At 42.7% G+C, this 25,755-nt stretch overlaps 1 protein-coding gene across 2 annotated transcripts in view; it reads left to right on the top strand.

The window, feature by feature from the left end:
* CMIP (c-Maf inducing protein) overlaps nucleotides 1-25,755 on the top strand; it is a 130,569-nt gene that overhangs the window by 90,057 nt on the left and 14,757 nt on the right. The window contains exons 4-12 of one of the 2 annotated variants that reach the window (XM_082062931.1): nucleotides 5,256-5,417; nucleotides 6,604-6,645; nucleotides 8,945-9,007; nucleotides 10,461-10,541; nucleotides 13,735-13,880; nucleotides 14,465-14,569; nucleotides 15,462-15,815; nucleotides 24,148-24,213; nucleotides 25,451-25,477. In XM_082062931.1, coding sequence (XP_081919057.1) covers nucleotides 5,256-5,417; nucleotides 6,604-6,645; nucleotides 8,945-9,007; nucleotides 10,461-10,541; nucleotides 13,735-13,880; nucleotides 14,465-14,569; nucleotides 15,462-15,815; nucleotides 24,148-24,213; nucleotides 25,451-25,477 — 1,046 coding nt within the window. The remainder of the gene's footprint in view (nucleotides 1-5,255; nucleotides 5,418-6,603; nucleotides 6,646-8,944; nucleotides 9,008-10,460; nucleotides 10,542-13,734; nucleotides 13,881-14,464; nucleotides 14,570-15,461; nucleotides 15,816-24,147; nucleotides 24,214-25,450; nucleotides 25,478-25,755) is intronic. The other variant, XM_082062932.1, reaches the window with a different exon arrangement.

Raw genomic sequence — 25,755 nt, 5'->3', positions numbered from 1 at the left:
TATGAGCTGCTCAGGGCAGGTACTGTCACTCGATAATTTCATTCACAGAACAGATTCATGGGTGCCAGTCTCAGTGCAATAACCAATGGTGATTTTGTCAGAATCTTTTTTTATATGAATTGGCAAAAGATGAAGTCTAGTTTATAATGTTTCCCTCCAGTTCTCCGGCCTGTGGCAAGGAGCCTGTGGGCAAGTGAGCCTCAACTGAGGCAACTGCATTCGGAGGAGCAACCAAAGCAGAGAAGTTGATGCACTTCAGCATTTAGCACTGAGTAAAATGAAAAATGCAGCAAATGCCTTGACCTTTAAACATGGTAAAGCACAAAATGTTGCTGCTGCTGTTTTGCAGCTATTCTAGAGAGCAGCGCATTAGTCTTTCTGTGCAAAATCTTCAGAAGGTCGTGAGCAGTTTGGTTACTGCAGCATGAGCAGTGTGAATTCCCCGATTCAGAAAATTTCTTATGATCTCCTCCTGGCCCCAGTCCTTTGCCTGGAAAGGGACTTCTTGTAGATTTAGTCTTTTCAGGTAAGTTGCTTTTTTTCTTAAAATTGTCAAAAGTTGCAGGCAGGAACTTAGTTCAGAAGGCTTTCAGTGGATCCACCTGGTGATTTAAACCCATCTCTGGCTATCAGAGAAACTTCTGTTAGCAACAAGCTACGTATTTTTCAGAATACCGTGAACTGAGTGACATCTGCTAGAATTAAAAGCGGAATATGGATCTAGCTGAGTTCTGGGGGTGGCATGCCACCTTTGTTTTGATGAAGGTAACAAGTTAATAGACAAAATGCCAGCAGGTGGTGCTCAAGAATACATGGTACAGCTCCTGGCCCTTGTAGGACAAACCAAGCACGTGTGTTGAACACCACAAGCAACTCTTCCTGTTTCTTGTTATGCAGCTTTTTAACAAAATGTTGTGCTGCAGTGGAGAAAACCGTCCTGGTGTCTGCTCTCTGTGGTTTTTTTCCTCTGTACATTTGCATCTAGCAAGAGGCACCTCCATTTTACATAAGTGCCGTCAACATTAAACTGTAACTCTAGCTTGGCTCAGCCATCTCTGCAATGAGCTGGGGAGGACCTCTGTGCGGGAGCTTGACCTTTTCCCTTTTCCCTTTTGCTGGAATTGCCCTCGTTGCTCAGCAAGAAATAAACAATTGCTGGCACACACAACCTTCAAAGTCAGCGCTACGTTCCTGCAGTAGCTGTAGCTTCTCCAATAAAGAAGCAATTAGTTGCGTGCTGTTGTGCGGTAAAAGGCTGAAGGGCAGAGAGCTACAATTTAACAGGCTATTCTGGACTAGGGTTGGTCATTTTGTTTTAATGTAATGGAGATAGTACTTGCTGATGGGCAGACAGGTTCTCAAGAGTATAGAATGTTTCCTGGCCACCAGCAGCAAAGCAGGGATGAAATCTGGTTATCGGCAGGGCCGACTTCATCCTGCCCTGTTTGGATTAGGTGCACCAGCTGCTTTAAGATGTTCCCAACATGGAAGGTCTTGCTAGGGCTGATAGAGGCAGTTGTTCCATGCCTTCCCATTTTGTGCATGAGAGTCCATTTTTCTCAGATGTCAGCTACATCAGTATTATCACTCTTGTCCAAGGAAGTGGTGTGTGAGCAAGGGCTACAGGATGAGGCCATTATGGGCTAGAAAAACATACTAAGATGTTACTTTAAAAAGCAGAAAGTTTCCTAGGCTCTCCTGAACTTTCTGCTCAGTGTTCAGAAGCTTTTGAGCACTGATGGGAAAACCACTGCTTACAGATTTCTGTTGCAATTGCTTGCTTAATAGCACTGGAAAAGTAATTTTTCACATGGATTTCAATTCCTCCTCCTCCTTTAAAAGAGGATTCAGACTTAGGTCGTTGGGTTTCTGCAAGACTTAATTAGAGTGATTTGAGAATGAAGGATGCCCTGTCAGTGTCATTTATTCCCCATGCTACTTCTTCTGGGTACTTATTAAATTCAGTGGTTTTGCTTTTAAAGTCAGCATAGCAACATTTTGGAACAACACTAGCCATGTGGTTCTGGCTGGTCAGTAACAAGGAGGGTCAAATTCCAAGTTGGCATGTGTTATTTTCACTCCCATAAATTGTTGGAGGACCTACTGCTTTTAGTGAAATCCCAGTGAAACCGGATTCACAGCCCAGTATTTTTCTTGCACGCTCTATTAATGATAAATGTTGTGTGAGTATTTTCAGCAACTGAAAGCATCTTTTACACCTACATCCAGGGGGAACGAACTCCTCGTGTGTGTTGGCAGCCCTGTTCTCCGATACGGGTCTTTACCCGGCACTTTGCTTTTAAGCTCAGGAGCCTTTCTCCTTGCTCTGGAGTTGGCGCAGGTAGAATAGAGGTAGAGTAGAGCAGATGGCTGGGTGTTGGCTAAGTGCTTGCTGATACCCAGCAAATCACTTCTGTAACCGACTGATAGGTTTCAGGCTTTAATTGAGGCTTTCAGGAAAGCGCTCGACAGTGAAAAGCATTCTGCTGAAAAAAGCAGCAGCGTAACCACGGGCAAAGGTTCAGGAGAGCAGAGTTCAGCCCTCTGGGGGATGGCTCCTCTGTTTAGTTATTTATTTATTTTCTGGTACTTTCCCACCATCACTCGGGACTTCTGCAGTGTTGCGTGCGGATTACAGCTCGGTATCTCGGCGTGGAGCAAACCTTTGCACTGAAAACGTGAAGCAGAGACGGATGATTTGGGATTTTCTGCATGGGGTGGGCTCAGCGTGTCTGCAAAGGTGCCGTCCCCTGATGTTCCCCTTGGCCCTGCCCGCTCTGAGCAGCAGCTTTTGCAGGGAGTACAGCTCCTGCTTTTTCTCTGATGTACGTCAGCACCATCAGAATTTTAATTTTTAAAGGGCATCTGTACAAGGGAAAGGGAACCTCTTTTGCTCCTCCCTCCCCAAGCAAGAGCGGATTTGACAGCGAAAGAAAGATATTTGTGGTGGGGTTGTCTGAGCAGCGTCCTGTTGAGCAACAGGGTTTCCTTCAGCAGTCCCGAGGCTGGAGAAGCTGCTCCTCAAAATCACGTTACAACTCGCCCAAGTCAGGGGCAGCCCAGAGCTGCTCAGTGCAATAATCCACTGGTCTAACACTTGCGCTTCCCCCACCCCAGCTTTTTATCCAGCTTTGAATTTGATTTCTTTGTATTACAGGACCAAGGAATAAACTTCAGCATGGGAAATGTATCTGTTGAGCTGGCTTTGTTTAGTGTCCCTGATTAGTCAGAAAGGGGTTGCTTCAAGTTACAAAGCTGGCTGGTTGGCTTTGAAGTTTAGATTTTATTTAATGGTGGAGTGGGTCTAACAGAAAGACCCTAACAAAAGGCACTACATGAGTAAGAGAAATGAAACTCTATGATTCAGGTTTCCTAAAGAGTCCAAGAAATCTATAATGATAGTAGAAGTAATACTGGTAGCTTAAAAACACTGGTGGACCCTCTGTGTCCCAAGGAGCTCAGAAGTAGGAAGATTTTTGCTAAGTTCTGAAATCCCAAACACATTTGATAGCGTCCGCAATGTGTTTTTATGTTCCTTTAGCTTTTCAGTGGCTTAAAATGCACTGAAGGTGTGAACTACTGCCAGTGTGCTTTTGTACTTGCATGAATTTAATTAAAAAGATAATTGGATTGCTTTATCAGCCTTTACATGTCAGCCCGCGGCCACGCTCTTCTCCCCCCTCTAACAACGTTGACAAACCCAAGGCATCTGAAATCCGTGTTTTCCGGCATTGTTCTCTTCTCCCGTGTTTCAGACAGGGTACAGAGGTGCCGTGTTTTCTGTTGAGCGTGAGATGTGCTGCCCCGGTGGGAAGGAAGCGGCTGATGAGCAGAGCCAGCCCAGGGGGAAATGCCGTGTAGCAGCAAAGCTCCAAAACAAAACAAAGCAGACCGACCCACTGTGGGGTCCTCTGCCTTTATTACAATGGTGACGTGCAGCCCAAAATGTGCAGCTGAAAATCTGCAAGCTGCATGACACGGGCAGTTTTTGTGCTTTCCCTGGAAATACTGCTGAGGGACGTAAGATTCATTTTTAGTGCAAAACCCTGATGTTTTCATGTAAACAGAGAAGTGCCCAGCACGCGTTGTTTAATAAACCCAAGGATGTATCCAGGCTTCTTGACATCCCTTGGACCAGTGAACCAGATTCACACACAGAGAGGAGCGGGAGGGCACGTGAATGGAACCAAACACTGCGGGGCTGGTGGTTGTTCCTGTCTGACAGCACAGCCCCATCGCTGTCCGTCCCGCTGTCCATCCCCGCTGTCTGTCCCACTGCCTGTCCCACTGCCCGTCCCACTGCCCGCCTTGGCAGACCTCTCCCAGTTCCAGTGTTCGCTGCGTGGTGTTCTCAGCAGCGGCATTTTAATGCTTGTCATCGTTTCCCTGAGCTTCTAGAGTTTCGTCAAGCCACCTCTGGGGATTTGGGAGGGTGGGTTTTTCTCTAAAGAAATACTATTTATAATACAAACCAGCCTCCATTCCCGTCATTTCTGGCAACATGGCTGCCGAGGAGGTAAGAATTGTCTTTTGCTTATCCAGCTGGTCTGTGGACGGGGCAATCAGTGAAATAGCTTTGGCATGGCCAGAAGGAATGGGGGCATGCAGGGGGCGGGGGCAGATGGGATTAGGGAGTCGGGAATGCTTTTCTTGAGAGTAGAAATGCCGTTGTGTGGAAGACTTGGAGACTTTACAAGTTAGTTTCTGTCACAACTGGAGGGTGGCAACACAACTTTTCAGGATCCTTCAAGACAGAAGAAAAAGCCTGTGGGTCTGCTGGAATTTTTCACTTGGAAATTGATTTTAATTCATTCTGAATGTGAATTCACCAGTTAGCAATGTAGAATAAAGTATCTGTAGCATGATGTTTTGATGGCTTCTCTCACCCTTCCTTGATGACTAACTCCTTTTAAAAGAACCCACAGCTTTGGAAACAGCGCAATACAAGGTATCTGTTACCAACCTGAGGAATAAGGTTTTTGCAAGAGGCGATGGTGGAAAGAAAGATGATCTGGAGTTTAAAAACTTGCTTTAAAATAAAAAAAGGAAGTCACAGTTTCTCATTGCTTCCACATAAGAAATTGCTTTAAATGTACGAGGTTTTCTATTTAAATGTTTTAAGTACAGCTTTTAGGAAACAGGAAAGGCAAAATTCAAAATACAAAGCAGCCCACTTGAGAGCTGCAGGTAGGAAGCACATATCCAGTCAAGGGATTTACTGTGGCATCAGTGCGACCCTTTCATTTTTCTTGCAGAAAAAGATTTACAAGTACAAGAAGGTGCTCAGTAACCCCAGCCGCTGGGACGTGGTGTTGAAGGAGATCCGGACGCTGGTGGACATGGCGCTGACGTCCCCGCTTCAGGATGACTCTATTCATCAAGCACCACTGGAGATTGTCTCCAAACTGCTCTCCGAGGTATGAGCTCAGCAGCGCTCCTGCAAGACACTGCCAGATTTAGATGAGACACAAACAGCTAGAAGTTTGTGGATGGGTTTTATTTTAATTTGGTCTGTGAAAATTCTGCCTCTGAGTCTGTTCGTGACTTCTGCTGACTTGAGTGGAATTTGTGCTTGCTGGGGAGGAGGAGAATTTGACCCATGTTAGGTAGATTTCTAGAAACAAAACAAAACACATTCCTCTTGAGGCTTTGTTGTTGATTATTTATGGTAAATTTATTATGGGTCTGATTCATGTCTTATTTCAAGCTGGTGGTAAAGCTCCGTTTGACTTCTATTCGATTGGCTTTGTTTCCACAACCGATGATTCTTGTAGCAATATGTACACACCAATAAATTCATTGTGCGGCTATTGTATTATTACCAGTTCTGTCAAAGAAAAATATTTTCCTTCTTCACTGGCATCTGTCTTCCTTTTATAGCATCTATTTCAAATATTTAACTTTTCACGGACAGGAAATGTAACACCAAGCAGGTTTTCCATGTCTTTGTTCTGATGTGCAGAGATTTGTGATAAGTGAAGAAGTTGTTGGCTATTTTTCTTGCAGTAGGCAAAGATCTTAGCAATCCACAACTTAGTAACCTCTGAATGGATCACGCTGCTGAGAAAGCCAAAAGCGAACTCTAGCATAAGTGGTAGCATAGGTGACTTCCAGTAAATTTATTGGCTTTACCTGGTTCCATGTTTGAAGAAGGGATTTCAGGAAAACTGCAGCAATTAGTTTACTACCAAAAAATGATATACAACACCACAACAATAGTTTTATTAGTTTTTGTAGAAACATAGAGCCTGTCTTAAGAAAACGTTTCTAAGAAATATATCCCTACCTTTAATTTTCCAACTGATGGAGACCTACTCAAACTCACTCCTAGTGTCTGCATGCTCAGTGTTCATGGCTGGGGTGGCTTGAGTCAAGGTGCTGAGGGAGAAATGGAAACTTGCAGAACCCCTCCTAGCAGATAGAATAATATACTACCTTTGTTAAGAGAGTTATTTTAATTTGATTAATTTTATTGTGAAACTCAGCAATTGCAGTCTTGAGCCTTTCTGCTTGTGTCTGGTGGTAGCTAAGAGGACTGAGAATGCTGATGTGCCAACTCAGAGTGCTCTTTGCTCATTCATTTCTTCTATTCCACTCTTTCAGAACAACAACTTAACCACTCAAGACCATGAGAGCATTATTGTGGTGAGTACCTTTCTGTCAAAATCTGAGGACAAATCTGTTTTGTTTGATAATGCTTCTATTAATGCTTGCCTCTGCCCCAGTGAAGTAGGGCAAATATGAAAGCGTTTCCACCAATGCTGGTAAACATGGGCAGGATCAAACCCATTTGTTCTACTGTTTTTGGCGAGGTTTTGTCCTTCCTGTTCTCTTGTTTCGTAGATAGTGACAATAAAGTTTCTTTGTCAACTTATATGAAACAGCACAGCATGTTGAGTGTTAGTGGTCTCCCCAAATGGCCTCCTTACTTGGCTGCACAGTGCAATGTTCATATCTATATATGTACTTTAAATAGTCAAAAAACATCATTTCCAGATGTGCCCTATAAAACCCTTAAGCTTTGTTGTTTCCTGAGGGGCTAATACTACCAAATAGAGAATGTCTCCATTGCCGATGGTATGTGAGCAAGTGATTGTTTCTGTAAATGTGGATATGTGTATGTGTCACTGCAGTTTAACCCCCTGCTTATGTGATTTACAAAAATATCGTCTTCAATTTTTCACTTTTCTGTAGGTTGCATTTGGTTAGACATTGAAACAAGTGAATCAAATGGCAGCTCTTTTCCTGTGCAACAAAATGTAAAATCTCAACAGTTTATCAGAGAGGTGGAACTTGGTTCCTCGTGACTCCCTGCCGTTACACAGCTAACCTGTGCTATTCTTAGGAAGCATTGCTAATACTGTGTATATATGTAGTATCTTAAAAATACACAGTGAATTGTTGTGCAGATGGAACCAGCTTTCTTTCTCTAGATGGTGCTGGAACAGATCGGTGTTATAACTGATCTCTTCCCGGTGAGGAAGGGGAAGCACGTGTTGCTGTAACTGGGCAACGCGAGACAGCGAGTTTGTGCTTTTAACCACAGCACACATAGGGAAATATGGGCTGCTCTCAGCCTTCCCCGCTGATCATACAGACGGAGCCGTGACCTGCTTGACAACATCTGTTGTGGTTATTCCCTACATTTGGTAAGGACTGGGCCTAAACAATAAAGCTCATTTTTCTTAGGCTGACAGCCAGGTGGTTACATCTCCAGTGCAAGGATCCTCTGACACTACCAGCCAGGTGTAAACACCTGGGGATTTTGCAATCTGTGGCTCCTGTGGTTCAACAGGTCCTATAGCAAACACTCCAAAAGGTGGATTCAAGGAACATCTTTAGCTCAGGTGTTGGATGGGGTGCGAGGATGTTTGTTTCAGTCTCACTGAACAGTGTCTCAGTCTCTACCAGTCCACCATTGCAGGATGGCACAGGGTGATGAACAGAAACTCCATAAACGTTATGTGTAACTAAAGCAGATCTTTGCAGACGTGCTTGGGTTTAATTGTCAAAAGTCACATTAATCTTGACTTGTTTGTGTGTGAAAGTGGCTATTGTGAAACACAGTCATTGCAAGCAGGCTTGCCAGGGCTGGAATCCTTAGGGAGACCAGAGAGAGAGCAAAAAACACAGCAGGCTGCCTTAGTAAAACTCCAGATGCCATCCAGATAAAATATCTGGTGTTCAGTTGCTTAATACAAAATGTCCTAGCTGCGGTGTTTAGCCTTAGTTTTAAATGGATACTGGGAATCCCTTTAGCTCAAGACTGGCAAAGCCTGAAGGCACCATGACGTAGAGAGAATTGTTCTAGTACTATTTTCTGATTTACAAGGGAAGTAACAACAGCATAAGTTCATTACACCCTCAGTGGCAGGTATGACACATTGGTTTGCATAGCAACAAAGAAGGAATGGTTGATCTCAACTTTCATGGAGTTAGATTGTTGATTTTGATGAATAGAGTCCTCCCAGGTAAGGACGTTGCTGTGTTACTTCTAGTGAATTGTTTCTCACAAAAAGAGCCCGAATTCTTTTATAAAGAATGTGTGTGTGTGTGTGTGTGTGTGTGTGTGTTGCAGATTTTTCTTTTAGGAAGATGTTAAAATTGAAACAGTGAGCGAGATTAATCCTTGCTGTATTACAACCTAAAACAATTGGTCTGCTCCTGTTTTCATTTAAACCTTTATAAAAGTTGTACTCTTTTGCTGTGTTTTATGTATTTACACTGGTGTAGTTAAAGCAAAATTTTCCAGAGGATTCATAAGAGAGGTGTGCTTGAGCTTACACATAAACACACAGCCCACCTCTAATTTCTCTATTGATGCTTTTGTCCTTCTTTTTAAAATTGAGCTTTTTTTTTTTTCTGATTAAATATTTCCCTGCAAAATGCTTATTCCAGATGCAGTCCTCTAATAATTTTTTTCTTTCTCTTTTCCTTTTTAAAGGCAATTGCACCTTTGCTGGAAAACAACCATCCTCCTCCTGACCTCTGTGAATTCTTCTGCAAGGTATCAGAACAGTTTTGCTTTCTGCAATCTCATAGTTGTAAACGAGTGTAGCTCTTTGCAGAGGTAGTTATTCTTTTCTTTGACTCCTTACCTCATGCCCAAATTGATTTCAGTTTTTGATCAACAACCAATGATATCGGAACAGTTAACAGCACCATTATGATAGATAGGTCCATGTCCTTAGAAAATCAAACTGCACAGTTCCGATACTCTGTGAGTTAAAATCCTCAGACTCCCACACCCCAGTGTGGGTACCAGAGATGTCCCACTGCACGTTCTGTTTAGCTAATGCAAAAAATCATTGGAGTTGCTGTGTTCAGATGTGTTGGTAATGTAATGCATAACTCAGCCTTAATGGAATTATGTCACCTGGTAGTGTCAGTGGAAAGATCGTAAGGACCCATCCTCTTTCTTGGTAAATCTGTGCTTGTGATGGATTTTGCATCTTTTTCATAAATTTCTGAGTACTTCAGATTGCAGAACTTCTGGATTTGAAAATGCAGCTTTTCCTTTAGGCCTGCTTGTATTTTAGTTTCAAGTCTGCCTAAATTTACTTACTAATGACTGGGTACACATTTATTAAACATTGTAGATGCTGCCTATAATTCCCATCAGCAGGTTCTTCCTAGAGAAATTAAGTCAGGTTTCAGAAACTCCTCTGACTGTTGCATTTTTATAAGCCAGTCTTAGGATCATATCTCGCCTTGGACTCAAGGCACTTCTGTTCCTGTGGTTTTTTTGCCTTTGGTCTCTGTCAGAGGTGGGCACCTAATTATCTTTAAATGTGTGGGATGGGCTGTTCATGGTTGTGGGAAGGGAAATGGGACATGGACTTTTCCTCCTTGTAGATACAGAGCTGAAATGGGCAACGCTAATGAGAAGGTTCATGTGTCCTCAAAACTGGCCCTGCCTTGAGTGGGGGCTTGGACCACATGACCTTCAAAGGTCCTCCCCAACCTAAATTACTCTGGCCAGTAGATCATGGCTGTGTGTTTTATTCTGTGATGGGAGAGTGGCTTGTTGGTACCCTCCAAGATCCACCACAGGTTTTTAGCTTGGACCCCAAGGAAAGGAGGTTTGTGCCCTTATGCTGCCTGCACCTGCACATATTTTTGTCCTCAACCCCTTGACTTTTAAAACCGTTAGCAAGTTTCAAACAAATTTGACAAAATGGGTAGAAGTCCCAAAAGTACTACATTCCAGTGACTTTTGTGAAGAATAAGGAGTAGAGAAAGGAACTTGGGTGGTTCCTGAGCTCCTGTGCTAATCTTATGTTGGATGACAGCAAGTCCATAGGAGAGAGCAGTGTTACAAGTACCCTCATCCTAGGGAAGATTAATTTAGCCATTGGATTTTATTAATCTCGGGATAATCCATGCATGGGGTACAAAGCCAGAGGAGACCCATCTTCATACTTTCTGCAGCTCACAAAATGACTTGTTGCTCGTTACAGCACTGCCGAGAGCGCCCGCGGTCCATGGTTGTGATCGAAGTGTTCACACCGGTGGTACAGAGGATCCTCAAACACAACATGGTGAGTGCACTTGGGAAGGGAACTTGGTCACTTTGAAGAAGTTCTACAGTGGGACCTTTCGGAATTAGCAGCTGCTCCATTGCCTGCAGTGAACACAGCACTGCCATATCTGAATCTAACCCCCCAAACTGTGACTATAAAGCAGCAGTGTGTTGCTTTAGAAATGCAGAACTAATGAGCATTTAGTGGGACTTCGAGAAGCATCTAAGCAAAGCCATGATTTGAGGAACGTTTCTTTTGGCAGCAGTGCCAGCATATGCAGCTCCAGCTCTCTCCCACCTGGCTCTTGGCTCTTTATTTACTCCCCGCATGCCATCCTTGTAGTTTTAATGGTTTAAAATCAATTAAATAACAAAGTCAGTGTTGATTTAGAGCTGAGGCCCCCCAGCTCTCGGGATTTCTGTTTTTTCTTAGACTCACGTCCAATGAGTTCTTACCTAGGTTTCCTGAGTTTACTTATGCTTTTCTGCTATTTTTTTTTCCTTCTCATTCTAGGAATCGTGTTCTCTGTGATTTTATAATAGTTCTCTCCCAGGCTTTCTCTCTTCTCCTCACAGATCAGCTCCTTGCCAGTGATTGAAATAGGAGACTTCCCTGCTGGCTTTGCTCTCCCCACCCATACACCAGATTTTCAATCCCTCACTCTGAAGATATCCTTACATGATCCATATTCCTTTCCTGAGAGAGGTCTAGGTGTTTAACAGCCCTCTATCCTCTGTGTCATGTTAAGCTTCCTGCCGTGGTTTTAAGCTACATGAAAAAATTTTCCTTCACAATGCTGTGGCAAAGAGTTATAAGTACATAAAATATTAAAAGCAATTTAATTGGCTGTGATCAAAGGGAGGTTCTGATAGCTCTGTAGCTACACAATCACCTTCTTTTCATTAACTGATATAATTTCAGAGACCATCCACTGTCCTATCTGTAGCATGAACCCAGTAGAAAACAGTTCATATTTCTTATTTTTACAACAGTATTATTATTTAACTCCTTGAGTTTACAGAGCTGTGTAGAAAGCCCAAGATGGCAAAAAGGTCGTATTCCTGGCTCTCTGCCTGTGCTGTGCAGACATGTAAACATTTCTGAATATTCTGTAGTGTTCAATTAAATATTCTGTAAATGTTATTCTTGGATTCTGGACTGATTTTTTTAAAGCATCCAGAGCTCTTGAGGGGTCTCAAATAAAATCTAAATGCATAGTGTAATGCTTGTATTTGGTTAGCTTCAGAGAATTGGGTATATTTACCATACTTAACATTTGCAGATTGAAAATCAACATGTCTGTACCGCAGTGTGTAGTCAGAGAATTTACGGTGTCATATATTAATTGGAGTGGATTTGGGCACTTTACTGCTCTCCAGGGACTTCTGCACTGAATAGTCTTTTAGAGAATGTGTGTGTGTGTGTGCATGTAAATAAAGTTACCCTTTAGGAGGGCAGGGTTGTTGGCAGTAAACTGCACAACCTTAGGAGGCCCTGTGCAATTCAGGGTGCTCAGACTGAGCTGTGTGTTCCCACCTTTGCCACTAATTTGCTCTTTGATAAGTTTACAAGTTTTGTTCCACAGTTTCCCACCTCTGAATGGGGAAAGAGCTCTCCGTTTGTCTATCAGTTTGAAATCTCAAAAGAACGGGGGTAGATTTTGTCTTGCTGATGCTACCGGTGCCTTGCAGGACCGGAGGCTGTTGTGTGCGGAGTTGTTTGGGGAGTGCTCAGCAACCCTTCTGTACCTTTGGATTTCGGCTGCTTGTAGGCTCAGCCCAAATGTTGGAATATGAGCACTATAGTTTGTTTTTTTTTTTTTTTTGAAGCAAATATTGGTAATGTGTATTGTTGTGTGCCCGGTGTCAGGGCATTGTACTGTGTTTAGAGAGAGATTTTATTTTAGAGCAGTCAGCAACAACATCCTCTTTATGATCTCTTGCACTATCGTTCTAACTTCTGTTAGGACACCTACACGGGTTAAAATATTTCATAAACAAAGTGCGACTGCAAAAGCTATCTTGCAAGGAGTGTCCATGAAATTCAATGGCACCAAATGATGCACGAAGCAAACACAGTCTTACGCCATCTCAAACCAAGTGTATTTACACCTGCCAGAAGGAGTTGTGATAAGTTTAACGATCTTAATTGTAAAACCAACTGTGGAATTACCCACAGTCCCTTTGCTGGGTGAAGTTACCAGGTAGCAACTCAGCACTTAGACACCAAGGAGACATTTTAATGCCCAGGCTCGTATTCACATTTTTGCTAATTTTCTCTAGCTGTAAAACCTATGAGATGTTAATACAAGTTGTGCTATAGAAGTGCCTGAAGCCAAAATAAGTAACAGAATGTTTCAGTGCTTTGGGAGTGTATCTTCCTTTTTGCAGAGTGCCAGTTCGTTACCATTGGTGGCATTTCTTTTACATTTCAGTTGCCATCGATTGATTGACTGATTTTTTTTTTTAGGATTATTTTTCTCCTGCAGCCAGCTGCTGGAGGGATGGCTGGGACGGCTGGTTTGTCCTCAGTGCGCCTTGTTCACTTGGAAATTTAGCTGTGTAGTTCTGTAACACCTGTGTAATAAGGTTACACCTGTGTAAATGTGAAGAAATGCGCTGTGGAGTAAAACTCACCAGACAGCGGATTTTACTCCTTTCGCATCTAAAAATAGCAGGTGACGTGGGGAGATGCAGGATTTCGGTAGCAGGTGCCTTTCCGACTGCAGGATTTGAAGAAAGTAACTGTTGAGCTTGCTTGTAAAATTCACATTGTAGCTGGAGTGAAATCCCTGGAGAAGGAGCTGATCTCTGGTTTTGCACTTGATCACTTATTGATTGCGTGTCAAAAAGATTTTCTTTACAACCAAAATAGATAAAGGTGGCAAACGTGGAAGTAAAAAGTGATTTTTGAGTTGCATTTCTGCAGCTATGAGTGGAAGCAAAAATGGAAACCGAAAATAAAAATGCATTTCAAAATAAAGGTATAAAGTGAAGTGTGCAAAAGAAATGTAAGTGCAGGTGGGATTTTTTTTCATTAAACGCTCAGGGCGGGTATGGGGGAAAGAGGAGAATTGGAAAGCATGTCACCAGTGGGAAGCACACCAGTTCAGCATGCAGTGATCCTGCGCTCTTGAAGCTGCCAGCAAGTGAAATCAGTTGTGTTTGAGTTGATTTCTTTTGAAAACCCACAGTTTCAATGTACATTGCAGGCATGTTTCACCGTCTTCACTGAATCTCTCCTTTTCGGACAGGATTTTGGGAAGTGCCCTCGGTTGCGGCTGTTTACTCAGGAGTATATTCTGGCTTTGAATGAGCTGAATGCTGGAATGGAGGTGGTGAAGAAGTTTATTCATAGGTCAGTTATATTTAATTTATGGCGTATTTCCAGTCCTTTGTACATGCTTCACTGTGTTACTTCTCCCAGCCTTGCTCACCAATTTACTGACTGTTAAGAGTAGCTGCCTCTTTTTGGTACTGGCAAACAGCAAATAAATTAGAAGAGTCCATGAGACAATGTTCCTGAAGTCTCTCTTGTTTTTTTTTTTAACAAATTCTCAAGTATGGCTGGGGTTTTTTGCCTAGTTGCACACTGGAAGCCAATAGACTTTGCTGTGTGTTCATTCTTTTTTTTTTTTACATTTAGACCCAGAGCCTTTGCAGAGAGATTCTCATTAACTTTAGACCACGTAATGCTCAGTCGCATGTGAGATTTTGGAGGGACTGTAGAGATACCACGTCAAATACACTGAGGGTTCAGCTTAGCCTTATTCATAAATAAGCCCATTGGGTAGGGATTTACAGGGTTAAACTAACTCTTTTATGGCCCTTCTGAAGATTCCCCAAGGTTGTCTGTCCTGTTCTGGCACCCTGTTCTGTCTGACTGTATTTGACCACAGAAATCTTCCTCACAACAATGTCATCTTGGTTTTTGTTTTTCAGCATGCATGGTCCAACTGGACAGTGCCCCCATCCCAGGGTCCTGCCAAACCTTGTAGCTGTTTGCTTAGCAGCCATTTATTCGTGTTATGAGGAATTTATCAACAGGTCAGTACTAATTCCCAGTTGACCACATTACTCACTTCCAAACCCGTGGATCTCTAAACAAGATCAGTGTCAGCATGGGTGTGGGTACGTGAGAGCTTGTCTTTGTTCTTGCTCTGCTCACTGCTAGTGTTATACGTGGGACTTCTGGTCAATCACACGCATATTTTTATATATATGTGACTGTATTTGTTACACTCTGTGTGCTCGAAAACCTAAAAGATGCACATGAGGGGTGTGTTACACCCAAAGCAAAAGAAATGGTGAGATCTTGAAGACGGGTTTATGTGTACATGTCTGTGTATCTACCGTTTGAATCTGAGCTGGTTTCACAATGCTGTCTCCATGATGGTGAAGAATTCGATTCCCGACTTATTGCAAAATAGATGCTGCAGTTTTTGACACACAAGCCAGTTTCCAGTAGACGCTGAGGGTTCTCCTCTGCTATGTTTCCTGTTTGTTTATGCTTGTCTGACTTTCCTCATGGTAGAACATGGACAGAGCTTGCTTAGTGTCCAACAAAAATTCCAGATGCGAGGGCTGCAGACAAATGTCTGGGCATGTACTGGAGCCAGATACAAACTTGGGCATGGATTCTGTTACAGCTTTGCACAACTTGGATGGGAAAGTTCACCTTTATACTAAACTGGCATGTCAATTAGAGTCATTAAAAGCTTGAGTCTTTGTAGAGTAGGGGGTACAGAACCATCCTGTTGGAGCCTTTTAATGTTTTTTAATTGATTTCAGTAATCCGATTCCATGGGGGAAAGCAATCTGGTGGGCTGGGGTGAAATGCAGTGGGAAATTGCAAAATATCTTGGCTTCTCAGTGTTGCACTATCTCTCCTGCTCTCATGTCTGGCTATTGAAATTATTTGTTTATTTTTAAAATTCAGTCGAGACAATTCACCAAGCCTGAAGGAAATTCGGAATGGCTGCCAGCAGCAATGTGACCGAAAGCCTAATCTCCCCCTCCGCCTTCTGCACACAAGTCCTGACCTGGTCTCTCAAGAGGCCACTTTGACTGAATCCCGTCTCAAACCAGTTATTGTCACTTCCAATGAGATCCACGTGGAAGTGGAGCGCAACAACACAGCTAATCAGAAGATGACGGCCAACGTTGGCAATGACAGCGAGCCCAACCTGATTGACTGCTTGATGGTCAGTCCTACCTGCAGCACCATGAGCATTGAGCTGAGCGCCCAGGCAGACAGGATCCTTGGTTGTTATGTTGAAATACTCAAGATGCTGTGAGTAATTATTTTAAATGGCTTTTTCCAACAATGTCATCTTAACAATGGGGGACTTTTTTCACAGGCCTGTTGTCTTCAACATCTGTGGCTAGCAAGAACATGGTTATAAATCTAACTCCAGCTCTAGAGAGTCCACCCTTTGAAGGACACATCTGGCACTGCCAATATGTTCTAAAAATAGCATTAGGAAGATGAAAACGGAAATCTTCTTTGTACAGCGAGCCTCAGGCATGTTACAGAAGACAGGATGTTTTTGCCAGTGGTTTCTGTTTTGTTCTTGCCCACCAAAAAAAAATATAAATCCAATTATCTCCCCCAGGGCTCTCAGGATGGCCTGAGACAGGTTTAGAACAGACAGGTCTGTGCCAGGCTCGGTGCCGGAGCAGTGACAGGCAGCGCTGCTCCCCTGGCTCCAGCAGGACTTGGGTGAGGTCCATGTCTTTCGCTTAGGTGTTCTCCCTTCACACGTTTGTAGAAGTTTTATAACCAGCTGAGATTTACTTGTATTACAGTGTAGCGTCTATTTGTCAACCAGTTGCTTTGGTCCAGCAGACCTGTATTAGTGAACGAACGCTCAAATAGCCTGTACAAAATGATGGCTCCGTGGTTTCCTGGGAGGCAAATCCTCGGAAAATCTTCAAGAGGAATATAAAAGAAAAAGTTCTTCAGGAAAAGCTTGTTTTGCTCCTGGATAAATAATGGAGTGACACAAAAGGTGGACTATGGAATGGAAGCTTCTGATAGAAGTGCAGTAAAACAATCCAAAACAACTTTGTTGACTTGGACAGCCAGCTCTGCTAGTGTGTTGCAGTATGTCTTCGGGCAAACTGTAATATCTCTGCATTAATTAAACAATGTAAGGCTTAATGAAGTAATAGTTGAGTTTTTTGGAATACAAGATGCAGTGGATTAAATTTGGGCTCTGCTGTAGACCACGAGCATGTGGCTGCAGTGAAGTCAAATGCAAATCTGGGTGTACGCTCTTGAGGAATTAAATGAAATCCAACTGCCGTGATCGAGGATTTTGTGAAAGTTTTCTCCCGCGTTTCTATTTTTTTCAAAATATATCATACCAATTTGCAGCATAATTCTTCCACTGCCTGCAGAGCTGGCTTGCAAATACATTCACAAGCCACACTCAGAACTGGAGACAGAACAGGCGAACTCAAGATACTGTTCCCATTAGATTCTTGAGCAGGAAGTTGCTAAAGGTTAATTTTATTTCTTTTTTTTCCCCTGGCGTAGCTGCTTCTGCCTTTAAAAATGTTTGCATTAAAAGAGCACAGCATCTGACTTCGCTTCATCTGGTGGCTCCTAAGTCTCCATGCAGCCAGGTGCTACATTAAAGACAGCGTGTATTTATTCCTGTGCCCTTGACTTTAGATGTTTTCCATAAACACTGTGGACTCGGTCCTGATGCTGGCTTGGATGCTGACTCACTAAGCATTGACGGTTTTGGTTTCATCATGCAGCTGACACACACTTATAAACAGATTCACAAATGTGCATGTTCTTCCTCAGTCTCCGCAAATTTTAAACATTTGATATGCCAGCTCTCTGTTCCCATAGAATTTTCCACACAAAGAACACTTATTTCACTCCATACCTCAAAATAATGTATTTTTTGGTGTGTTTTCTGTCTTTTTAAAAGTCAAACTCTTCAATAGCAGCAGTGGATGTGCTTAGCGAAGGGCCAGCGATACTGCAAAATTGGTGCAACCTCAAGGTTGCTTTACCAGAGCCCACATCCTGCTTGAGGAATCAAAACCTGTGAGAATATAAGATGGTTTCAAAGGCAGAGCCAGATTTGGGTTCCCTTCGGTTCCTATTAATCCCTTGATTTTTTGGGGGGACCTGAAAACATTAATGCTCCTGAATCTGCCACTGCTTTACCAGGAGGTTTTAAATAAGCCATTTATTTTGTGCCTCAGTTTCCTTATCTGTAAAGTACAGGTAAAGATTTAGAATGTTGTTTTGTAAACTCTGAAACCAGTGATGGAAAAGCATTGTAGAGAGGCCAGTAGATATTAACAAGTTGCAAGATGATGCTGTTATGAAGCTGATCCTTGCCAACTCAGACTCTTCTTGAACAAAAACTTTCTGATGCACTAAATACTATTACTGTACTTTGAAAAACTGAGAATATGAAGACAGACAGTTGAAGAACATGCCAGTAGGAAGAAAACATTAATTATAAATCAACTGCTATCCAGAAGTTGAGCTCGCAGCGGGCAGTCACTAAAGTAATGTTCTTATTAATAACGGTGTTAAGCCAAACATAAATAAGTTGCTTAGCATTGAATTTAATTGTTCTTTTAGGTGTCTGACTCAATATCATCATCAAAACAAGAGAGTCACCAGCAGTGATACCTTTTTTACATAATTAACTTAGGACAGCAGGGAGTAATTTATTTAGGCAGATTTTAATTCTTGACAGTCTAGCAAATAAGGATTCTTATCAGTATCTTCAGCAGAGGACATTTTATTATTCACTTAACTCCTACACAATACTTAATTTTTTGGGGAAAAAAAAAGCACTTCTAATATTGATAAAAATATAGCGGCAATTATTCAATAATCACGGTAATGTCTCACTTTTTGCACAGAGGGCTAAATGTGCAAATTAGAAAGTTCATCTCTGTGGCTGTTAGAGCACCGTGAACGTCTTTGACCCTTCTTCTAATGCAGTTTAGTAACAGAATACAACTATTGCGTGCTGAAAGAAAACAGAAAATTGTGGTTTTAAAGATATTGGCAGATGATCCAAAGCCTGGGCGGATTTTAAAGCAGGTACAGTCTCTAGTGGAACGTGGTATTTTTGTCTTGCACTCAAAAGTGGATCAAACTTCTGTGTCAATATTCTCTAATGCATGTGGACTCTGATAGTGGTATTGATGCTAGTCACTGCCTCCCAAATGCTACAAGTCTTAAACTGGTGTGTAGAAAATGCACTAAGTTAATTGAAATCTTTGTTTTCATCATACTAAATTAGAAGCTCTGAGAGCTGCTTAGCGTTGCCCAGCTCCTACTTGCATGTTAATGTTCCCATGGATCAGAGAATTTCTTGTACAGCCAAACTTGTTCTTGAACAGCACTACTGCGGTTAGAGAACTTGGCAGTAAAAAGAACTCTGTGTCCTCTTCCTTGGACTGGGCAGCTTCATAGTCTGCATGTCACCTGAAGGACGCCACCGGTTCCCCTGGAAACACCCGGCATGGGGCGACAACACTTCAACTGTGCCTGTAGTGGCATCCAGACCAACAAACAGCAAACTAAGCCGGCTGCAGGAATAGACACCTCGCAGGGAGGCTGCGGCTGTGATGATGTTGTATTGTCAGCTGTCACCCGTTGTCTGTGTTATTTTTTGTTTCCGTGGCTGCCTGTAGTGGCAAGAGTCCTTCAGGTGCCCAGACACTTGCACACCTCTCTGGGGACTGTGTGACCAGGGCAGAGTCGGGTCCTTTGGGCAGGTTTGTGCTGCTGTTTCCTGATGCTGCCAGGCCAGCCAGGGCAGCACCTTTCAAGGGCCGGTCAGTGGTGCTCAATTTTCTTCTTTCAAAAAAACAAGCAAGCCCAGCTCAAAAGAAGCCTGAATGTGAAAAGACACCTGAGCGTTTTGCAGAGAGCAGGTTTGTGCCTGATATGATAAGGGGTCTGATGGGGCTTTTTCTCAGCCTGCCCTGGAACCCTGAGCTGAACCTTGTGTCATACAATTCAGAGGAGTTAGACCTCGAGCCAGGGAAAGAAGGGATAAGGTACATGTATAGGAGGCTTGGTCATCTTATCTGATATCAGAGGAATTACCTTGTCAGGCTGCTCAGTCTGGAGGAACAGGCTGCTTCCAAGTAGTTGCTTCTGGTCTTTTTACTATCCTCTAAAAACAGAGAACTCGGGGCTCGCTGTCTCTCGGTGGTACGACCAACAGCTTTCCAAACGCAAGCACCCACTGGAGCTTCCCCTGCCTTCTCCGCATTCCCCGATAGGTCAGTGGCATGCTCTGAATATCCCAAGTGGATTCTCTTATGTCATGTTTATCAGGGTTGCCCTGGGCTGCTAATATGTTTTGGATTGTTTGTCCTGTACATGACATATGGGCAGGTTTTCATTTTGGTGAAAGGTGATCCCAGGGAAGGAAAACGTATTATGTTGGCAGGCCAATAGCGACGAAGGCCCAAAGGCAAAGTCACTGCAGTTGGGGATCATTTAATGATTATGGTGGGCCAATCCCCTAAAAAAGGTTTCTGGGTAAGTAAAGCTGTGTGCAGGGCAGGGGACTGCTCCGACAGCTGGCACCCCATAGCACCCTGAGCCCAGCCGAAGCATGCTTAGAACCCATAGATCGGGCTGCAGGTTGGCTGTTATGCTACTCACCTCAAATTGCAAATCCTGCAAAAATCAGAGCCAGTGAGTACATCAGGGAGTCTTTCTCCCCCTCTGGTTTTATAAGGCCAGTCCTGGGATTTAAGCTGTGTAATGAGCGTGAGGGTTCAGCCTTTGAAGAGCTCGGAAGGGAGTTTGTCACAAGCCCTGTCCTGAGCGCTCCCGGCAGCTCTGCGCCACCTCCTCCTCTGTCTGGCTCATCCTGGTGGTTGTTAACTGCAGCCACAGCTAATCCATCTCCCTTTCTTTCCTTGCTTCAAACACTCCTGTCCTGTGTTAGAGCTTTGAATGGACCGGGGCGGGAAAAAAAGGCAACAGTCTGAAATGAAAGATGAACGCAGATGAGATGAGCACAGACAGAAGGAAAATGTTTTTGAAAAGGGAATGGTGGGAGGAGGAGAAACACCGTAGGCTTTTAATAAGCAGTTTAGTTTTATTCTTGTGATGTGTTTGTTTCGTATTTCCTAGCTCAGATTGAAGGGATTACAGGTTGTGTTGGTTTTATGTTCAGGTCCTACTCATGTGACCAAATTCTATATATTTCATAGGAGGTGGTTTTCTCCCTTTGTTCTCCTCCTAGGAAAACAGGCTGTGGTTTCTTTTCACTGCCCTCTCACAGACCTGCTCTGCAAATGGATGCAGTATGTAATCTGCAGCTTCAAGAAAAGTCAGAGTGATATTGTCCAATTCTGTCTGCAGCGTTTCACTTGGTGTTAGACTATTACAAAGCAGCTTTTCTCTTCCTTTTGCAATTTCCTTTGAAGATCAGCCGTGAAAAATTGATTGGTTCGCATTATTACTAATCACAACTCTCCAGGTTGCTCAAGGAGGAATTTTAGTGGTGTAGCACTTCAGCTGGGATGTCACGGGAACTGAGCCTCCAGGTGGGTCTCAGCTTTTAACCTTCTGTGAGGAAAGATTTGTAGGTGCTTTATCCCATGTGATGTGAAACAACTTTAATACCTTTGAATTTCCTACCTCAGCATTTTGACTTTTGGGTCTCTTCAGCTCAAAAATCTGCTCTTAAAGTTGTTTGCATCTACCCATGAAAGTGTTGTTTTTAGAGTAAAATCAGCTAGTGCTTTAGAGGACAGCGCTGCAGGACTGCGTGCTTTTGGGGTGTAAATGGTAAGAGGAGGAGCACATGTCATCTTGAGCACAGAGATGGATGTTTGAGCAGAGATGTGGTGCTAGCTCGAAGCCAGAGTGATTCTTGTGGCCTGGGCTGTGTTCTCACACCTACAGACACAGCAAAGCCCAGAAACCTGTTGCACTTCTGGCTGCAGCTGTAGATCCATTACATCATCTGTCTCCTACAGAGACCTGGGAGGTAAACAAGAGACTTTCAGATTAATCTGAACACAGGTCGGAGTTCTGTGTCACTGACCCGTTCGATTTGTTGGTAGGTCAGAAACAACAAATAATCTTGTAGAGAGCCTTAATTAATCAAAGCTTTGTGAAAAGAACCCAGAGGGCTCATCTTAGAGCTGCTGTGTCAGAGGTTTCCTTGACTTATTTCAGTTTATGTGCCAAGTGCCATCCTCAGGTGTTTTCGATACTCACTTTACACAGGCAAAGTGGAAAACAACCCCTTGTAATGAAGTCCTGCTTCATGTCTTACTGTTCTGAGGCACTAAACAAAGTTGATCATCTTCCTTATTTGTTTAGTGTCTAAGCAGGTGAGGGTTTCTTTTGTCCTTGGAAAGAACTTTGTAAATGGGTGATCGCTGAGTGTTCTATGTGTCATGCACTCATGCTCATTTGAGGTTAGTGCGACACCCCTTATCTCAGAGTTGCTCATAATTTAAACCAGAGAACAGAATTTTTGATGGAGGAGAAAATTTGGCTCAGTGGCTTCTAGCGCAACTGGCATGGGCATGAGGTTTCTTTTTTGGATTACTGTGGCTTCACATGCACAATGCTTTAAGCCTCAAATGCTAAAGATAACAAGAGGAAAATAAACAAGTTGTATTTATTAGGGGACATTGCCAAGACTCTCAAATGTTTTTTGTTTGGTGTTTTAAAGAGAACTAGCACTGAGATTTTTGCCAGGCCAGTGCCACCTCAGTTGCTAACTGGCTGCCTTTAAGCCTTGTATCGAAGTGCTTTCATGGTTATTTAACAACTGCAGGTGGAAGAAGAGCTACTAACCCATCCCACATTGCTTTTTTACACATTCACCTGGTTTTTAGTATGTTAAGCTACTGTCAGATCACAGTAGTTATTGTGGCTTGGTTATTTGCATAAGATATTATATATATTGGTTACTTGCATTAGATATTATATATATTGGTAACCTGAACTCATACTGCTCTTGGACAAGTGATAATTGCCTCTCTGGTTGATTTTTACATTATTATTCCTACAATTTCTCTGCCTGTTGCTTCTTAAGAATACTCTGCTCATGCACATGAGCTTTCTTTCTGTCCATAAACAGGTCTTTGTGGACTGTCCAGCATTGTGCATTACTAGGTTAGGGAAATATTGGTTTATGTGGTTCAAAAACTGGATGAGACTTTTGGAAATGCATCCATCTCCAATTTCTCTGGGCTAGAACCTTCTCTTTGCAAAAAGTGCATTATTTTGGAACGGTTCCTGTGCACATGTTGTCTGTTTCTAATGCTATCAGTAGACACTGTCCATCTGAGAACATTACACTTCGTTCCTTCCTACGGAAACACCGCACTTTTGTGCCAAGTTTGCAGTGAGCTGCAGCCAGTAATGTGGCTTTTGAAAGTGAAATCCAAAGGGTAACAGCAGTCAGAGGAGATGGTTCGCTCTCGCACATTGTTCTCTACAGACATCCCAAGGTGTTTAACCCCATATGAGATTTACTCTGGTTACTTCTGTCTGTACTCATTGGTATTAATTGGAGTGAGAGTGGCCCAGAAGGCAGTGGTGGGATCTGGGCTTTGGCTGGTGGGTTCCACACCCAGTTTTGGTGCTGACTTAACCAAATTTTCTTTATCTTCTCTGTTCTTCATCCATTTTACAATGATCGTATCCTCTGTGCAGTGCATTGGAAGGGCCGTTAATTAGCACTAACTAACCACTGAATGTTTGAGATCATTTGAAGGAGAGGGGTGGCGGTGTGCCAAGTGCCGTTCCTCACCAGAAGCGGTACCTGCTTCCCCAGGTGTGCGCGAGCAGCTGGCGTTTTGCAGGTGGATTGAGCTGATACGCTGCCAGGTTGGTTTGCACTGACCAGTGCATGCCGTAAAGCAGAATATCCTCTTTATCCTAGTTCACATGAGCATCCCCTTATGGATGGCTCCTTGTAGAAGGACAGTTCTGTACATTGATGGCAGAGACAACACCAAAATGCATCAGCTGGGAGCTGTGGTGCTAAAGCAAGAGAGGAGACACTTGTTACTGGGTCTGCTGGCCTGAGCTCTCTGCTGTGGTTGTCCTCATTTGTCCTCTTTCACTCTTAATTTGATGGCGCTTCTTTCTGTAGCCTCTTCCCTCTTAAGCTACAGACTTTGTACTGTTTAAACTGACCCATTGCTTTGTGCCAAGGTCACAAATGGATAGAGGAGGTGTTTTTGTTTTTACAAATGGGCTTATGTCTTTTAGCAAAATAAAAAAAAGAATCCAATTAAATGCAGAGCAGAGCTGTAAATAGCAATGGCCTGGTAATTGCTGTAGCAACTTAAATGAAAGTATTACTTAGTGATTAAATGTCAACAGGTTTCATAAACAGCAAATGTCTTTAAGTTGACATGAAGAAGGCCTTTCTGGAGGTCATTGTAAATACCAGATTTATTGTGCCTCATTGGAGAATGTGCTGAAAATGGTAAGGGAAATGTCACTGTAGATCTTCAGAGTGTCTCAGTAAAACAGAAGGATTGTTGATGCCTGCAGTAAAAAGCTTTTAACTCCTTGAACTAACTGTTGACAAACCACATTTAATACTTGGTAACATATTAATAAAATGTTCATTTTTCAGGTCAGACTATGATGACTGGAGACCAGCCCTGGCCAGCTTGCTTCAACCTATCCCATTTCCCAAGGAGTAAGTTTGTGCTGCTTTACTATTTACTGGGTTATTCTTGTTACTGGTTTTTATGGTGAAATATAATGTCACGTAAAAGCTGATGATAACAGGAGCTTTGTGTCTCTACTATTGATATAGAATCTAGAGTTGATTTTGGCTGATGCAGAGGGACATGAAGACTTTATTGTCTTTCCCCATTTCTCTAAGATGCTCCTGAAAAGAAAAATGGTGAACTAGAGACAGGCAGACAGGAAAAGGAGGAAAACTGACGAGGAGGAGAGTAAAGTAAGAGATTTAGAGGAGGACGATGCTTTACTGGTGTCACAGAGACTCTTATCATTTGTATTTTGCATTAAATGAAGAAGCTACCCTACAGATCAGCCAAGCTCCCTCGGAAACCTATTAATGAACAGTAGTGTTTATAAAATGCAGACCTCCGCGGACAAGCATTACAACCTATAATTGTACAATTTGCTAGCTTATCAGATCCCCTAATGACCTGATGTCTTGAATCGGAGAGGTCTAATCCTCTGTGCCGGGTTACCTGGGCTACAGTGAGAGCTCAGAGATAGGCAGCAGAGACATCATTTACCGGAGTCCCGGGGGAGGTGTAAACCACACCGTGATGCAAAGCCCTTCACAGAATGACCATTAACTGCTTTACTGATGTATGATGTTAATTAGTTGTGACCATACCTTAATTGCATCGCAGTTAAAGAATTCACCTGGCTCTTGGAGGGAGCCAAAATTCTGTTTGTAATTATGGAGCTCTATTTTAAGTCTTTTACTTACTTTCTTCTGACCCAAAACTCCCACTGACAATTAGTCAGAGCCTTGTCTAAGACAGGACTCAGAAAAAGCTACAAGATTTGTTCCAAGTTTTTGGTGGTTGGGTTGGTTGGTTTGATTTGGGTGAGTTGGTTGGTTGGTTTGTTTTGGGTGTTGCAGTGTTTTGGTATTTGGTGGGTTTTTTTGGGTCCTTTTTTGGGGTTTTTTGTGTGTGTTTGCCTTTGTTTGTTTGTTTGTTTTCCCCGTTCCTTGTCCCCCAATTAATGAAGGAGACTTTACTTGATCTTTTGGAAAAATTATTCTTTTTGTCTTGTGGGCTGCAATTGCTTAGCAAATTCTTATTATGTGGAAAAAACTGAAAAGTGATTGTTTGGGTTTTTGGGTTGTTTGGTTTTTTGTTTTGATTATTTTTTCCTCCCTCCCTCCCTTCTCCCAAATCCTCATACTTTTCTGTTTTAAATTTTAGGGCTCTTGCACATGAGAAGTTCACAAAGTAAGTTTGTGGGGCTTGTTTGTTTTTATTGATGGGGATAATTGCTTAAAATACTTGTACTAGTCAATAATAGCAGTGGTGCATTATTCAGTATTGTGTCTCCAATGTTTTTATCTGTGAGGGGTTGTAAGCATGTTCTGTTAGCAATAAAAAGATGTTGTTTTCTTATAAATTTATGGTGATGGCAGGAGCCCAAGGACTAAAGACACTGGATGCTTATAGAATTTACAAACGAGTTTGTCACTGCACATCTCTGAAAGCTTTTCTAGGCTATTGTG

Source organism: Streptopelia decaocto (genome assembly GCF_964273445.1).
Source record: "Streptopelia decaocto genome assembly, chromosome: 11".
Taxonomy (NCBI): domain Eukaryota; kingdom Metazoa; phylum Chordata; class Aves; order Columbiformes; family Columbidae; genus Streptopelia; species Streptopelia decaocto.
This window is presented reverse-complemented; position numbering and strand designations above follow the sequence as displayed.